This window comes from Periophthalmus magnuspinnatus, chromosome 19 (assembly GCF_009829125.3).
Source record: "Periophthalmus magnuspinnatus isolate fPerMag1 chromosome 19, fPerMag1.2.pri, whole genome shotgun sequence".
In the NCBI taxonomy this organism is placed as follows: Eukaryota; Metazoa; Chordata; class Actinopteri; order Gobiiformes; family Gobiidae; genus Periophthalmus; species Periophthalmus magnuspinnatus.
Window position 1 is genome coordinate 10523608 of NC_047144.1, and position 18526 is coordinate 10542133.

Sequence of the window (18526 nt, forward strand, 5' to 3'; positions counted from 1 at the left end):
AACTATTACAACTATTTTAGAGATGATTCTGCCATTATAACTTTGGCTTCAAGTTGATCTGTAAAAAATATATGTACATTAAGAGGTTTTTGGATATGGAAAAAAAAAAAGTTACTGTTACCTCACCTCGACTTTGTTCAGGGTTTTACCCCCAAGTCCTGTTCCAATTCAAAGTCCGCTTCTTGGCAAGTCCGCTGGAATTCCCAGATGAGAACTTATCTGCCCGTTTTACTGGGATCACCGCAAATCACCGTAAACCCTCCTGTGTGCTCAAAGAGCACTGCTCTTGTGGTTAATTAGCCTATTCAAATGTTATCATTACCAGCCTTTGATAATAATTCATATGTCTCAACATAGCAAGAGCTCTTTTATGGTAGCAAAAAAGTTTATTAGGCTATATTTAGTGTGGATACACACCTTGTGATGGAAAGAATACTTGTTATACAGTATACTTCATACAATACTTTTGTAAGATATTAGTTATTTTAGATATTAGTTATACAGACAATTTAGTCTAACTAATAGTCTAAACAACATTCATGAAGACATAGTTCAAATATTTAGCCTGAAGTGTGATGAAGAGGGCTGATGAGTTATAATAACGGTTATACTTAAGGATAGTGAGTTACTTGTTAAATAGTTTCTTCCTCAAGTCCTACAAGTCTGTACCCTGGAGTACAGGGTACAGACAAGTACAGAATCTGCCCTGTGCTCTCTGGTCTTCTTTTGGAACACTATTAGACAGATTTAATATAGATAGTATCTGGTGGTAAAATGTGAAAATACAACAGGGCTGGGTCACCCAGTCTAATTGCAAACAGGGACTTTAAGTGTTGTTATACTGGTTTACAGCAGAATATACTGTATGGTTTGTTTTTTGTTTAGTTTTTTTTTTTTTTTTTTAAAGCATATATTTAGTATTACAATATTTTAGGAATTATTTTGCCATTATAATCTTAGGGCAAGTTGCCAAAATTGATTGAAGAACTCTAAAAAAAATGTAATTCTGTACATTGGTTTATTTCCATGACAACACCCATCAGTCTAAACAGTACTGCTCCAGGAAGCTAAAAGTTTCCCTGCTTCAAGTTTCATGTTTTCCAACTCTCTATACATGTATAAGCAGTGTTCAGCAGCTTTCAAACAGGAAGTAGTTTGTGAGGTCTTTTGCACATCGCTAAGCAATTTTGACATCCTGGAAACCGCGATGAGACACTTGGAGCTCTGTGTGGCCACATCGCCGAGCCCAGCCCTCGGCCTGGTGCCCATTTTGCTGCTGATTCTGTTGATGATTGATAGCTGAGTGATTAAAGGAGAGGTGATTTCTTGACAGCTCTGCTTCGCTGAGTCTGCTTTCCTCTGTAGCTGTAAATTTTGAACTTGACATACATTTTTAAATAACTTTATAAAACAAAGGGTAAGACTGACCCCGTAAAACCCACCAACCCCTCCTCCAATAGCCCCCCCTACTGTTCCAATGTCTCCACCAAATAAATGGCCAATCCATGTTCCTGTGGTTAATCCAAATATACACCCGAACAGATTGGAGACATTTTCACCAGCAGAGATTCTAGCAACTACCCCAAAAGCGCCCCCTAGCATACCAGCACATGTTGCACCTAGCACATCCCCCAGTGTTCTTCCAAAGAATCCAACACTGGCATGGACCACATTCAGATCTTCACGGTGGAGAGCAGCTACAGTCCCAATCACAGTAGCCAAAATTCCACTCACGGCTCCTACAATGGCACCAAGAGATCCTCCCCAAAAAACACCTGTACATGTCCTGACAATCTCTACAATTTCAAATTCTTCTTTCTGTCTATGAGTTTGAAAGGAGACCAGGGAAAAGTCAAATACAGTGTTTGTCAAGTGGTCCCTTTGAGAACTGTAGAGCTCAACGTATTTGATCAAAGAGCCGAGGAGTTGTCGGCCGTCACGCTGCCATTCAATTTGTCCACTGATCATCAGCATAGTGACTGAAGCGGTCTGGAGGCAAGGTGTGGGTCTGTTTACAAAAGACCTACAAAATACAAATAATAGAAAATAGCACATGACAGAAGATTTGCATTTTGATGACAAAGATTAATAGCATTTTACTTAAACCTAGTTCTGTTTCTGCCTAATATATTGGTCAGATCAACAGTTTGTAAGTTGTGTTTCATGAAAATTGTGAAATGATATCATGCTATAGTAATAATGCATTTGATTTATAGTCCATCCATCCATCCATTTTCTTCCGCTTATCCGGGGCCGGGTCGCGGGGGCAGCAGTCTAAGCAGGGACTCCCAGACTTCCCTCACCCCGGACACGTCCTCCAGCTCCTCCGGTGGGAACCCAAGGCGTTCCCAGGCCAGCCGAGAGACATAGTCCCTCCAGCGTGTCCTGGGTCTTCCCCGGGGCCTCCTCCCGGTGGGACATGCCCAGAACACCTCCCTAGGGAGGCGTCCAGGAGGCATCCTGAGCAGATGCCCGAGCCACCTCAGCTGGTTCCTCTCAACGTGTAGGAGCAGCGGCTCTACTCCGAGCTCCTCCCGTGTGACCGAGCTCCTCACCCTATCCCTAAGGGTGCGCCCGGCCACTCTGCGGAGGAAGCCCATTTCAGCCGCTTGTATCCGCGATCTTGTCCTTTCGGTCATTACCCAAAGCTCATGACCATAGGTGAGGGTAGGAACGTAGATTGACCGGTAAATCGAGAGCTTCGCCTTCCGGCTCAGCTCCTTCTTTACCACAACGGACCGATACAGCGACCGCATCACTGCAGACGCTGCACCGATCCGCCTGTCAATCTCACGCTCCATCCTTCCCTCACTCGTGAACAAGACCCCGAGATACTTGAACTCCTCCACTTGGGGCAGAGACTCACCACCCACCCGGAGAGAGCAAACCACCTTTTTCCGGTCAAGAACCATGGCCTCGGATTTGGAGGAGCTGATTCTCATCCCAGCCGCTTCACACTCGGCTGCAAACCGCCCCAGTGCCTGCTGCAGGTCCTGGCTTGAAGAAGCCATCAGGATAACATCATCTGCAAACAGCAGAGATGAAATCCTGTGGTTCCCAAACCAGGCCCCCTCCGGCCCCTGGCTGCGCCTAGAAATTCTGTCCATAAATATAATGAACAGAACCGGTGACAAAGGGCAGCCCTGGCGGAGTCCAACATGCACTGGGAACAGGTCTGACTTACTGCCGGCAATGCGAACACAGCTCCTGCTCCGGTCATACAGGGACCGGACAGCCCTTAGCAAAGAGCCCCGGACCCCATACTCCCAGAGCACCCCCCAAAGGACACCACGAGGGACACGGTCGAATGCCTTCTCCAGATCCACAAAACACATGTGGACTGGTTGGGCATACTCCCATGAGCCCTCGAGGACCCGATGGAGAGTATAGAGCTGGTCCAGTGTTCCACGACCAGGACGAAAACCACACTGCTCCTCCTGAATCCGAGGTTCGACTATCGGTCGGATTCTCCTCTCCAGTACCCTGGAATAGACCTTACCGGGAAGGCTGAGGAGTGTGATTCCCCTGTAATTGGAACACACCCTCCGGTCCCCCTTCTTATACAGAGGGACCACCACCCCGGTCTGCCATTCCACAGGTACTGTCCCCGACCGCCACGCGATGTTGCAGAGACGTGCCAGCCAAGACAGTCCCACAACATCCAGAGACTTGAGGTACTCAGGACGGATCTCATCCACCCCCGGAGCCTTGCCACCGAGGAGCTTGCCAACCACCTCAGTGACTTCAGCCAGGGTGATGGACGAGTCCGCCTCTGGGTCCCCAGTTTCTGCTTCCTCCTCGGAAGACGTGACAGTGGGATTGAGGAGATCCTCAAAGTATTCCTTCCACCGCCCGACAACATCCCCAGTCGAGGTCAGCAGCTCTCCACCCGCACTGTAAACAGTGTTGGTGAAGAACTGCTTTCCCCTCCTGAGGCGTCGGACGGTTTGCCAGAATCTCTTTGAGGCCGTCCGATAGTCCTCCTCCATGGCCTCCCCAAACTCCTCCCAACCCCGAGTTTTTGCCTCTGTGACTGCCCGAGCCGCGGCACGCTTGGCCTGCCGGTACTCATCAGCTGCCTCAGGAGTCCCACGAGCCAACAAGGCTCGATAGGACTCCTTCTTCAGCTTGACGGCATCCCTTACTTCTGGTGTCCACCACCGGGTTCGGGGATTGCCGCCGCGACAAGCACCACAGACCTTACGACCACAGCTACGAGCAGCCGCATCAACAATAGAGGTGGAGAACATGGCCCACTCGGAGTCCATGTCTCCAACCTCCCCCGGGATCAGGGAGAAGCTCTCCCGGAGGTGGGAGTTGAAGACCCCCCTGACGGAGGGCTCCGCCAGACGTTCCCAGCAGACCCTCACAATACGCTTGGGCCTGCCAGGTCTGTCCGGCTTCCTCCTCCGCCAGCGGATCCAACTCACCACCAGGTGGTGATCAGTTGACAGCTCAGCCCCTCTCTTCACCCGAGTGTCCAAGACACGCGGTCGGAGGTCAGATGACACGACAACAAAGTCGATCATCGACCTCCGACCTAGAGTGTCCTGGTGCCATGTGCACCGATGGACACCCTTGTGCTCGAACATGGTGTTTGTTATGGACAAGCTGTGACTAGCACAGAAGTCCAATAACAAAACACCGCTCGGGTTCAGATCGGGGAGGCCGTTCCTCCCAATCACGCCCCTCCAAGTGTCACTGTCGTTACCCACATGGGCGTTGAAGTCCCCCAGGAGAACAACGGAGTCCCCGGTCGGTGCACTGTCTAGTACCCCTCCCAGGGACTCCAAGAAGGCCGGGTAGTCTGCACTGCTGTTTGGCCCGTAGGCCGACACAACAGTGAGAGACCTGTCCCCGACCTGAAGGCGCAGGGACGCGACCCTCTCGTTCACCGGAGTGAACCCCAACACGCAGCGGCTGAGCTGTGGGGCAATGAGCAAGCCCACACCAGCTCGCCGCCGCTCCCCGCGGGCAACGCCAGAGAAATGGAGAGTCCAACCCCTCTCAAGAAGATGGGTTCCAGAGCCCAAGCTGTGCGTGGAGGTGAGGCCGACTATATCTAGCCGGTAACGCTCAACCTCCCGCACAAGCTCAGGCTCCTTCCCCCCCAGCGAGGTGACATTCCATGTCCCCAGAGCTAGTCTCCATGTCCGGAGATCCGGTCGTCGAGGTCCCCGCCTTCGACTGCTACCCGGATCTCTCCGCACCCGCCCCTCATGGCTCCTCCCGCAGGTGGTGGGTCCACGGGAGGATTTATAGTGTGTTATTCATTCACTCAGAGGTAAACTACTATAGTAGCCACAGCTGCCCTGGGGATTAACAGAAGCGAGGCTGCCAATCTGTGCAGTCAGCCCCTCTGACCACCAACACTCATGCACACACCCACTAATGTGGTCACGTGTCTTCCACACCAGGACAAAACTGTTGCACTTGTTGTACCTGATGGTTTTCCATCAAAGTGCTAACCAGGCCCAACCCTAGCTTTTGAGATCAGAGTTTTTTTTATGCAAAATTAACCTTTGTGACCTTTAAACCACATTATAATGTTACCTCACCAAAAACAGACCTGGAGTTGTGTTTTGTTTCATTCACACATGTTTGTGTAACACTTTATTATTAGTCTGTCTACATCTCCAAAGCTCAAAATCCTCTGTTTAACCTTGTGATGTCATGAAGTGGTAGTTTTCAAGTTAACAGCTACTTTTTACCTTTTGTTCAGTAGAGACTGTTAATTCCAGGGCTGAAATAATTCAAATGACTCTAATGGAGGTGTATGGAGTTTAGAAACACAGTGGAGCTCTTCTTGTATTACCACGACATCACAAGGTGGAACAGAGTGTTTTCTGTTTGAGAGAAGAACTCGGCCTAAATATACAGAATGTGTGTGTTAAACATGTGTGAATGAAACAAGGACCTCTAACAAGGAGGTGTGGCCACATGATGTATCAGTACTTTAGGTCAGGAGTATTCAGATCAGAGAGTCGTTTATTTCCAACTGGGTTGAGTCATAGGAAATGGGAACCCAAATCAGAGACTCTATCTGTTTTCTGAATGGATCTTGAGAACCAAAACAACCAAGACAAGCTGGTGAACTTGGCTGTCATGTCCAATATAATATTATTATTATTATTATTATTATTATTAACTACAGGATGACATATAAAAGCACAATATTCATAGGATTCTTGCTTTTTGTTTTGTTTTTGTTTTAAATAGAGCAAAAACCCCAGCTCACAAAGTTTCAGTTCAGTTTGCACAGCGTGGGAGTGTGGAAGTTGTGGGAGCAGCAACAGAAAGCTTGCTTCCCTAGGTTAGCCCACACTGTAGGGACTAACAGATGTTATCAGTAAAAGCAATGTTTGATTTGATTTACCTTGTATCTGGCAACACAGATACGTCATAAAACTGTATCAATTTTTTATCAAATCTTACATACCCTTAAAGTTGATTATTATATATATAAACCAAGATTAAATTACCGCTAAAGTGCTTTTTTATTATGTTGTATTAATCTAGATTTCATTTCAGTCTGGCATATGAACCAATGAAATACCAGTTGACAAGCAGCACTACACTTTGTTGAAACAAACTGGAATTCTTACCTTAGATCCATAGTAAAAGACAAAAGTTAAATCTGTCAGCTGGACAAAAAGTTATGAGTGAAGACGTTTCGCTGCTCATCCAAGCCGCTTCTTCAGTTCTGGTCAGATGGTGGACACTGACTTATAGCTACCTGAAGGGAGGAGCTAACTACACTGAAACTGAAAACAGCTTTTGTTTAGTTTCTGAATGTAGGCTAGGTCTGTTGAGCTACAGTACATGTGCACTGTGCCTGAGACATACTTAGCATATTCATACAACCCTTAATGGGTGTTTTTCACACCTATTGGCATCCTGGCTAACTAATCTTCTCTTTGTTTCCTTTGTTTTGGGTCCAAAGATCAAGTAACAGATGTTTCTGAAACTTTATAAACGTGATAGTCAAATCTTGCGTTTTAAATGTATTTTGTTGACTTAAAAGAACTGAATTATGGATAGCAGTAACATATGGATAGCAGTAACATCTCCATGGAGACAAGGACGTGGCAGCACCAGAAAAGTTACATAGTGCATGTTTAAACAATCAACTTTGGCTCTGGGTCCTTGGTGTCAACAAAGAAACATCACTGAGAATTGTCACGGTCAAGTTCATTATACAGGCCAGAGTCAAATATTGATTTGGTTTGGCCACACTTCTAATGTTACTCATCTGTGTGCTGCTAGTATTTACAGATGGGGACTTTCTTGCTCTGATCTACAGTATAATAACTTAATTAATACACCAAGTACTTTTATCATGTTAGCATTACACACGGATTAAACAACGAGGAGCTGTGCTTTACTCAGTTTAACGCCAAGTGTGTGAAAACTGTAATGCACAGATCTGACTCTGAGTCGTTTAATCCACCACACTCCCGCACACTAAAATGGCTCACCTGTTAATCTGACTGTTCATGGTCTGTGGAAGTCTCAAATAATAAGTCCAAGTTGGTTATTTCTGTTTTGATGAGCCTAGTCTTTTGTTTACCCATTGGTATGCACACAGTGGAGTGATATAGAACAGTCATTTACCTGCTGCTTGAACATTATACAAAATTATTTGAATTTAGTTTGAAATAGTTAAATGCTATGGCAATGTTTCTCATGTTTCATCATTCTGGAACACATGGGCAGTATTTCGGACTGAGCCATTTGGGTGCACATTACATCTCTAAACTACAAAAATCATTTATCTTCAATGATAATCCACACATTAAACAAAGGGGACGTCCACAGACATGTTGTATGAGAGAGAGTCACTTTTATTGTCACAAAAACACAACAGGAACGTACAAAAGCAGCAACCTTGGTCTGGTTTAGTTTTCACACACGAAGCAGCCACTTAACCCTCCTCCTTACAGACGATTGCACATGTTTTGCTCTGTTAGGTTGGTTTTTAGTACATTGGATTATCATTCTTCTTCACAATTTCACAAACAACACAAATTCCCCACACAGCAAGCACCACTCTCAGACTCAGGGAAGGGGAATAATTTGATATACGTCATTCGAATATTTCTCTATAGGCGATATAATATTTACTCTTTTTTCTGACAGTAAGAGGCACAAGGCCCTCTATTTGGACATAATACAAAATGTGTACTGTACAATTGTTTGCTCTATCATACACTCACAAGTATACACAGAAGTATTGACAGATGAGACCTGTGTCACCCAGCGTGCAGTTTCCAGGAATGTATACAGTATGCATGCCTATTCTGCTAGTTTTTTCTCTTTATAAAATACATAAATTGTGGACATAGTAATATTTGGGTCTATATACATGATTTGAACATCCACAAATGGTTGAACAATCACACATTCATCAAGAAACCATCAATACAAGTGAATAGCCTATTGGTTACCATAGAGAACAGCTAAAAAAGGGTGTGGTCTATCAATGAATTTAAGGGGTAAGGTAATGTGCTTATCCATAATGAGGTGTTTGTATATTTACACATCTGGTCTCTCATAACAAATGGTCATGTCATGTTAGCAGAAAAAATAAAATATATTTAAAATAATTTACAAAATCAAGGTGTTACATGCGCATGAGTTCTCTTTTACAAGTATAAAAATACAAAAAAAGCTTGATTATACAAAACATAGATGACACTTTCTTTTGTACATGTTAATAAATCAATCTATTCAAAACAAAAACTATGGTCTTAAGAAAAATACACGTCATATTTAGATCAGAACTTTAAAACTCTATATACCTGCTCCTGATGCTCTTTCATACATTCCATAGGTGTATGACTTTCTTTAAATGTCTTTTTTTTAAACCAGCTATAATGTAAATATATCTTTTCTTTATTATTTTGAATTTGTTCATTTCTACATGTGCTTTGCTGTTTCACCTTTACCTTGATTCCAACCATTTTTTTTATGATTGCATATAATTTTTTCTTGCCAAAACGATATAATTTGGTGCTGTGTGCTGTTAGTAACGCAGAACAAAGTAAATGCTAAAATTGACCAGTAGAGATGCTAACAATTGTATTCATTAACACCAAAGCTAATGCGCTAAAATCACAATGAGTAAATTACTGGAGGGTTTGACTTGCACCAATTTGAGCTGGTGGTCAACAGACGGTTCATTATATTCAATGGGAGTCCAAAAACCATAATGATGCCAGTACTCACATCATAGTCCGGGTTGAGACCTGAGAGACCTGAGAAGCAGATAGAGATGAAAGGAAAGCAAGGAGGGCCAAAATAAAGATTGAACTACAGCTTGCAGATTCAAAAAAAAAAATGCGTGGAAAAAAGCAGCAGGAGAAGAAATGATCGCCTGTATATATAGCAAGACATTAGGAGAAGCGTTTAGTGACAGAAGCTTAGCACTGCAGGATGTTGAAAAAAAAAAAGCAATATGGCGGAGATGTTTTGGGATGAGAAGCAGTGAAAGGGAAGGGGGGAAAAGAAAAAAAGACAAAAATCAAAATTTACAAATAGACAATGTTTCGTCAAAAATTGTTACATCTATGAAAATGTGAGTCAGTTAAGTCGCCCTGTCCTATCTGTAAAGCCCAGGCTCTGGTTCTCGCTTCTGATTGGCTGCGTTTGGGCGGGAGGGGGGGAAGCCTCCTACTTTTGGTGCAGTGCATGTCTCGTGGATGGAGGAGAGGAGAGTGAAAGAGAGAGAGAGAAAGAGGGAGGGGGGTAGCAGCGGGCAATGTCGAATCATCCTTTTATGGGAGGGACGAGGCTGTGATCGGAGGGTGCTTTGGGACAGACTATCTCCCCCTTGGTTGGGTGGGTGTCTGATGAAATGAAAGACCTTAGGAGACAGGATAATAGGATGCAGAGGAGAGGAGTCTAGAAATGTGCCTACAGCTGTTTATTAGCCAAAGCGGTCGGGTGTTGCTACGAAAACGCTATTCTTCCCCTGACTATGTTCTGCACTATCAAAGACTTAAATGAGAATTGGAAAACAAGGAAATTTGAGGTTTGGGGCCTTTCTTATACTAATAACTGAGCTGGGGTGTAGCCCGTCAATGGCCAGTCAGTTGGAGAATTGACACAGACACTGAACTGTGGACAGTGTATGGAAATTTTATGTTCTGCAGTAATAAGTAATAATTAGAGTTGCGCAATTCATTAAATTTTAATCGAGATTGAGTCATTGCTATGCATCGATTGTCAGCTTGGGGCTTTTTAATTGGGAGGTCTACAGCCAATCCTCTGTCAGCATGTGGTTTGGAGAAGCGTTCAGGCTTTGGAGGAAGAAATTGTTTGTGTTAAATGGCTGTCTATCTTGTTTATGCTCAGAAAATAAAAACTGAAAAACAAATTATTTCACTGACTTGAGACTAAATCTCTCTTTACATGTCTGTTGGTGCCAGTCACAGCCTGCTACTCTCAACAAATCACCTTTCATTCAAATAAAAATGCTCCTTCAGCTCAGTCACCCTGCAATTTCAGATACAAGCTCTCCCAAATATACAGCAGCAGAACCATCACCAGCATATAGGCAAATCGTTTTATATAATATTCTTGCAGACATTAGTGAAATAACCCTGCTTAGTGATACCATTGCTAAGAAAACACTCTTCTCCACTGGTCTGCAGCAGTCTCAACACAGTCTGGGAAAACTACCAGATTTTGGCTTCGGCTTTTTGCCTTTTCGTCGCTCAGTCCTAACGAATAGCCTGCAGGAGGACCATAGATTTTCTCTTCGATTAAATGTCGGTGACGCATTGGGCTTCTGTGATGCTTTGTCCAACCTGAAAGTTCGCAGAGGCAAGAGGGGGAGTGAGGACAAACATGTTGAGTTTAATAAGATTAATGGATGTCTGCTGCTGGGAGGGAGCAGACTGGGGGGGATCAGCAGAGAGGAGGCTAATTTTGGGAGCGCAGGACTAAATTCTAACAGAAACGTGTCAAACGAAGGCTTCGGGTTTCATCTTTTTGAGCTTATCATAGACTACGTCTTCCATAAAAACAATAGTTAAATCAATATAGTTAAGATCTGGCATGATGCAGTAGTTTGTTGGTGTTTATAAGTGTACTTCCTGGTTGGACACAGGCAGCAGATATACCAAACGTAGAGGTAATTCCATCAGTGTCAGAAAGATCCTAGTGCGTACATTGTTCCTGCATTTTTAAAAGAATTTTCTATACTGATGACTCACCTCTACGTCTGGTATTTTTGTACTTTTCATCTCAACTTTTTTCCACAAAACTGATGCAAAACTATGATAAATTATTTACCATTCCACCAAACCAAGTAATAATTAGACAAACATAAAAACCTGTCACTTTAAATTAACTGTAACTGTCCAACAATAATAGGACAATGAGAAGGAATCACAGCTTGTCGAAGGCTTAAGTCTGCAACAATGAAGTAGTTGAGTGTGTGGTGGCAGTGGGCTCTGAGATGGCTCTAAGGGACATTAGTGCATCGCAGGAACAAAAGTACTAGACAGGTGCACCACGATCCGAAGCTATAAGGGAATTTAGGGATGAAAAGCTCCCACTGCTTCACACCGCACAGCACCGCAACTATAATGACTATATATATATGTATAACTTGTATATTTGAGAAGTTATGAAATGTTATTGTACTCGCCGTCTCCTTGTCCATCCAGTGTACAGATTTCTCACTTATTTATTCAAACCGTATAGTTGTTCTTGTATGTTTATGAGAATATAAGCAGCAAAAGTATAGTTTCATGTAATCTCTTCCAATAATTGTAAATGATGGGGGATTTTGTATTGCAGTACTGTACCTACAGCATGGTCCTTGTTGCCATTTGTTTGTGGCTATGACCTCTACTTTCAGAGGTTAATAATAGACTCTACCACAAACTATTGAGTGTTCATGTCCCCAGCTCCCATATCGATAACTAACTTCCCCTACGAGTCCTTCTACCTTACATCTCAACTGTAAAAACTCCCTCACGAAACACTGACATATAATCTCATAGACGTAAACAAGTATTTTTGACTTCAGATTACATTCATAAAAAAACATAAGAAGAAAATTGGATGCAACCTGATCTGGGGCTGCATCCCATTCCTGTGACCGCGCTCTCGAATACTAATGCGGATCATTTTGCAGAGAGAGTGCCACGACTGCCCAGATGGTTGTGCGGTGTCAAGTGGAGGGCAGCCATGTTAGCCGCGTGCTAATTGCTGTTTCCGCTAATGGGATGTCCTGTCAAAGGCGGTGTCCTTCTTGGGAATGTCACCGCGGATACGTGACTGTGCACAGAGAGAGACCCCCGCCCCCACCCTTCACACGAGGCGGAATTCAACTGGCTTCAACCTGAGTCGTTTAAGACTGGTGTGAGGAGTTCATAGTGGGTCAGGCTATAAGGACTATGTTTGCGAGTATATTTTATAAGAAAATACATGTTCAAAGTGGGTATGGATACTGTTGGAAGATGTTATGGCTTGGTCGCTTTATGACTTTAGATAGTGTTTTCGTTCGGTGTGTAAAAATGTCAAAATCCTCCAGGTAAGGTAGTCCTGACCAAGCCTAGGTCAAGATCTCGAGATGGGTCTTCGGAAATCTTTTAGTGGCCTGTGTCTGCTTGAAATTAGACAACAAACTGTAGCGTGTGAATGCAAACTAGTGTATTAACAGGATTTCCTTCAAATGTCACACTGCCTATTGTTAATGTTGTGATTAACACTCAGTCAAATAGAAATACCTTTTACATCTTAAAGCGTGCCACAAGCCGCACCAATGCTGTGTATCTATCTCCCGTAACCAAAGAGCCAGCCGAGTTATCAATGGCTTTTACTACAACAGACTCTTCTCCAGGAGGGATGAGGGACAAGGGTGGGTCAAGGCTGCTTTGCACTGCACTGTGAGGGGCAGCTTGGCCAGTCTGCCGGCACTGATAAGACAAATGGAGCTTATGTACCTTAAAGGCAAACTCCAGAGTTCACCAGCCAAGAAAGAAAATCCTATGACCTAGTAAAACGCTCTTCCTTGCAGCTAAAATGTGTCCAATAATAACGGTAGGGTTTTAGGTAAAATTGTGCTTTACATTTAGCATAATAGATTTCAGAAATAATGCAGTTTTTACAGAAGCGAGGATATGGACAGGTTTTTTTTGTTCTGTGAAGTGTTCATTTCATTTCAGTTTTTTTTTTATAAATGCTTGACTGGTGCTAAAAGGGAAATAATTTGGCACTAGGTAATTTAAATGTAGCGCTGTCTTTAACTTTGGGGAAATAGAAACATGGACAAAATGTGGTAATTATTAGATGAATGGAGTGAAGTCAGTGAGAGGAGGAAAACAAAACATCATGGTCCGTGGCATTATTGAAGACTAGCATATAGGAAGTATCCGAATACAGTGTTATTGTAAAGCTAGTGTACGAATTAGTCACAAGCACCAGGGAGATCCTCCAGAAATAAAAAAAAACAACAAACTGGTACGACAGGCAAGCTAGTTTCTCAAATGTCATAACAGACACATCATCGTCAACCTCAAGTTTTTTGTCATTTTTTCCCAGAAGTCTTTCCTCCTTTTATATCGAGGCAGGTAGAGGATTAGTGGTAGAGGTGGAGGAGTTTTTTGTTTTGTTTTTAGAAGTGGAATACCTGCTGCTGTCCGGGGACTTTGGCGAGATCGTCTTTCTGTTTGCCGCGAGTTTTGGGTCGCTCCAGACTGCTGCCTTGCTGGAGGTGCTTGAGCCGGGCCGCCACAGTTGGGCCTTTATTGGGGCCAGGGGAATGGGTGCTGTTCTGTAAAAATGAAAAAAGGATCATTTTAGATTAATTTTGCAGTTCAAGTTTAAGAGTGAGTATGTTAAGGTTATTTACAATTACTATTACTAATGGTATAAGTCTCTTACTATCAACACGCCTGGTTTGTAAAGGTGGGACGAGATACTATTCCCGAGACTGGGTCCACAAGAACAAGACAGGATGATTTCTTTTTTGTTTTTTAGCTTTAACATCTGCACAATCTCGTAGCAATTTTATCTTCCAAGATCTTGTCCCATCTCTACTGGTTTAAGGCATCGATTAGTTCTTGCATCCCTTTACAACCACTTTGTGTTGTTAGAAGTCACATACAATTTAACAGTTGATTGCCAATTGTATTGTTTTATACTACAATAAAGTTGCTGATCACTGACCAGGCTATTAGACCTAATTAAGAGTTGTAAAAGTAAAATGAAGGGCACAATGAAGGCATACATAAGTAATTACTGTTTAAAATGGTCCCTTTATCTTCTTCCACTTTCACTTCAAATGACATCTCTGGGGCACAAGACTTTAATACATTATGTTATAACACAGACTTTGAGCACAAATGTCATCTAAATCATTCTCATTTTCTTCTGCAGGTTGGCATAAACCTAGTCACTAAAACCACACAGCTTCCTCTATGTTGGCTCAGTCCAATTTACACCATGTATTTTGTATGATCTCTCACACAGAGTTGGTTAGAGCGAAGAGACGGCTCGTGAACACATATTTGCAGAGCTTATGCACAGAGGCTCAGATCCCACACAGTAAAACCAGAAGGCGGCGCGTCGGAGGAGAGTGCAAAGTTAACAAGATTACAGGAAAGTTTAGAGCAGCCAAAAAAACACACAGGGCCAAGCTGTTAGAATATATCACTGTTATTGTTATGGTCTAATCTTTAGATTTACTGAGTTTTTCAGATTTTTTTCAAATCTAATTTATCCTTATTTTTGTGTTATGAATGCTTGAGAGGTAATATTTCAGTTTTTGTGTATTTGTTCGCAAAATAACCAAAAAATAAAGAGAAAGTTATGAATATGCATCATAAAGAGAACATTTTGTTACCCAACTCAGGAAATAAAAAAGTTCACATTTTTATTTTCTTCATATGTTGTAACAGAACTATTTTAAAGTGCATTCACAGTTTGGTTATTTGGTCCAAATTTTGTTCATTCCTAATATAAACTTGGTCTGGTCCTGTTTGAATCCTGGTTTAGTCCTAGTTTGGATGTGGGAAAAGGAGGTTTTTAGTTAAAAGTATGAATATTTTTCATTATTATGTTTTCCATTAGTGTCATGCAATTTGCAAAAAAAAATAAAAAATTATTAAACCAGAAATTAAACCAGTAAGCTCTCTTCCAACCACTATTAGCTTTAATTATTAAGTGAAAGGAGTGTTAGACATTCAGATAAGTTGAAGTGGCAGTCAAAGTGAAGAAGGGGGCTGCTGCTGCACACATTTACCTGTCTGCCCAGGGACCCAAGGGTGCATGCTGGTGTGAGGGTGGCCTTTGGGTGGGTGATTTTACAAGGTGATCTCTGAAATATCTTTGGTCAGGGAGTGCATATAGTGTTAACACAGCGTTGGTGATGAAAACTGCATGAATCACAATGATGTTTTTGAATTTTCTTGTACATTGGCTTGTTTACCGTACCTCTAATTCTGCAATGATCTTCTCTTCATCATCCTCGTCCTGGATAGCAGAGGCTGCGATTACAGGAGGTGTTGAAGCAGGTCGGGGGGTGTCTGAAGGGGTCCGTCTCAGCTTCACTAGTGTTTTGGGCAATTCTCCATCTTCCTCTGCCTAAAAAATTAAACACCGTTGTAAAAGTTAAAGGTGCTGTATATGATTTTTACTGTCTTCAAATCATGAAAAATGCAACTGGTTTATTTTAAAAAGTTTACAGAAGTCCAAAGTTATTCCTCACTTACCTTATACATTCCTAGAATCCTAAGCACTTTTCACAACTTTCAGAGGCCAGAGTGAAGATTGGCTGTTACACTAACACTGACAACAACTAGCATGCTAACAACACACTCTCCAAAGATAAAACACTTGATAAGGTGCAAGCAGTACACAGATGTCTCGTTTTTACTTCAAGAACTTTACACTATATCTGAACTGGAGCAAAACAAATTTTGCTCAACTACACAGACAGATACTGAGTACAGCCACTTTAAACTTGAAACATGAAGTGTCTAAACTTTTGAAGTTGGAGTCGCACAGGTTTGAAATAATTGCTTTAGGATAATTATTTTCAAATAGCAAACAGCTTCTCTTTGCTTTTTCTTTGACTTCAAGGAGCAGGGCTTGCCCACAGGAGGAGCTCAGCGAAAAGGTCAGCTAATGCAAAACCTTTCAAGGCAACAGGCGAGTAAACAAAAACAGAATACAAATTCACAAAGTCACTTTTTAAATTAGAAACAAAGATGATAAAACATTTTAGCATAAAAGTGTTTCCAAAGCAGTCTGTCTGAGCTTCAACCCAGTCAAAAGTTTTTTAGCATAACATTGTTAAAAATGACTGATTGTTATCTTGACTTTGAACTTTTGCGACGGTAACTTGATGAAATGATAAAATAATACTAATGATGATTTATTTAGTGAACATTTTATATAAGCTCTGCTGAGTTCTGACCTTGAGGTTTTTGGTGGTGACAATGACCTCCCCTGTGCGGTTGGTGGTGAGCCCATGGGCCGAGGGGAAGCTCCTGCGAGGGGGAGGGGGTGGGGGGGACTTGGACGGCTTCTCTGTTCGGTACCGAGCCACATTCAGGTCCACCACTAATGAACAGGGAAACCAAAAATAGCCATAGCAACCTCTGATACCACAGCTAGACATAAAACATGGTATTTGAGTTCATAGTGATTTGTCTGATAAAATCAAGTGATGCAGTGAAATTTTATAATTCTCAACTAGTCACTAATAATCGAACAGACTCAATTTGTGCTTAACTGAAAAGTCTGAATTAAAGGTACAATATGCAACTTTCTCGAGGTGGCATGTAACCTGAATGATTCCATGGAAACAGACAGTTAAAACCACATGTAGCTTTCTCAGCAGAGATAAGTTTTATGCCATACTGTGATTATAGCCAAACGAACAGCATGTCCATGAAAACTAGCAGGATTTCCCTGCTTCACGCCAAATAAGACGAAGGCTTTTGGAGATGAAAGTCGGCACCAAGTAAGGATGCATGTTTTTCAGTTCAACAAACAACCAAAATGAATAAAAATGTTTTTATTTATTTTTCATTTTGGCTAAAAAGTTACAGGCTGGGGTTTTAAATATTTACTTATCCATCACATAAATATTTGATGACGTCACTTTTCTGCCACTTTATAATTAACTGATTCATTGTAGGACTATTAAGGATTATGAAGTTAAAACTGGCCTTACCTGACCCTCTGGGCGATCCCGAGCCGTCTCCCATGCTGTTGAGTTTTTGGGCTGCCAGCTGCACTTTGCCGGGCTGCTGCTGCGGCTCTGATCCGGAGGCGGAGAGGGCGGAGGGGGTTGTGGTGGTGGTGGGAGCCTGGGTGCTGCATGTCCCCGCTGCAGAGGAGGGGGTGACGGTGGCCGGGGTGATGGGGGTGGTGATTTGGGGCTTGGGGGGCACCGCGGGCTTGTTGATATGCTTGGCAGCGAAGTCCAAATCCGGGATGGCTTTCATGAGTTCGGCCTGGGTCTCCTCCAACAAGCGATTGATGTCCTGCGCACTGAACTGGGTCAAGCTGGCACGCTTCTCCTCCCAGTCCCGCTCAGCTGCCTGGCATACATATATACAGCCACATGATTAGCACCAATAGACCAAAGCACATAGAACATTACTGAAATAATTATTACTAGGGGGACTATATTTGCATTGTATCAAGACATTTAAGTAGTGCTCAACGTATGCAGTGCTGATTTTTTTTACATTATGACTATCATTTACAAAATGTCACAATGCTTTCACCTGAATACATTTGAGAGTAGTGTTAAGTAATAGTTATATAAAAGGGTTGTAGGCTGTAGTAAAGATAAAGCCTCGTGTCAGTACAGTTACAATTATTCCAGTCAATAGCACAGTTTAAAATGTAATCTAATTTGAAAAATCGTTAATCTGCTTGTCCTTTATTAAACAATGACCTTCCCTTGGTTAAAATATTTGGGTTCTACAAAAATGTGAAAGTGAAAATCTGTTATAGTATTATCGTCACGCAAGGTATCAGTGATGGTGGCAGTAGTAGAAGCAGCACACACACTTTTAGGTGAGGAAAAGTAATATTGGATTAAAGTTCGGGTATAGATTATGAATACACATTTTATGCAAAGGGACCATCCGCCTCATATCCTTCCTTATCTTATCTTCATGCTCAGTTAGATCAAATCACTTTCCCATTACTATAAAATCATGAAACGGTGAAACAATGTGCCCTTACTAACTTTATGGAACAAGTTTATTAGAGTTATAGAAAAGTGAATGCTGGACGCTGAGGCCTGTGAGACGGTGGTCTACAACTGTTAAAACGTTTAAATGCTTGTTTTGATGTTTAATCCATTCGTGCTATTAGTGGGTTTCAGGTAACACCATTCTATTGTCCAGTAATATGTAATACAGATGGGGGCAGCTAGAATGAATATTGTTAAAACGCAGGTTTTTATTGTAATACAGTGAGTCTTGGGTCTAGTCAATAGCAGAAACGGTTCATAATTTGTGAATTTACCTTTTGGATATAGTACAAT

The 18526-nt window shown here is 42.5% G+C and overlaps 1 protein-coding gene across 4 annotated transcripts in view; it reads right to left on the minus strand.

The window, feature by feature from the left end:
* Nucleotides 1-8902: 8902 nt before the first annotated feature.
* The window catches only part of LOC117387574 (SRC kinase signaling inhibitor 1-like), an 81036-nt gene continuing 71412 nt past the window's right edge, over nt 8903-18526 (minus strand). For 3 of the 4 annotated variants that reach the window (XM_033985108.2, XM_033985111.2, XM_055229650.1), the window contains 5 exons: nt 17198-17567; nt 16436-16581; nt 15451-15600; nt 15260-15343; nt 13631-13789 (listed from right to left, as the gene is read on the minus strand). In XM_033985108.2, the coding sequence (XP_033840999.1) occupies nt 13631-13789; nt 15260-15343; nt 15451-15600; nt 16436-16581; nt 17198-17567 (909 nt within the window). Of the gene's footprint in view, nt 9429-13630; nt 13790-15259; nt 15344-15450; nt 15601-16435; nt 16582-17197; nt 17568-18526 lie in introns of those variants that run through there. The other variant, XM_033985106.2, reaches the window with a different exon arrangement.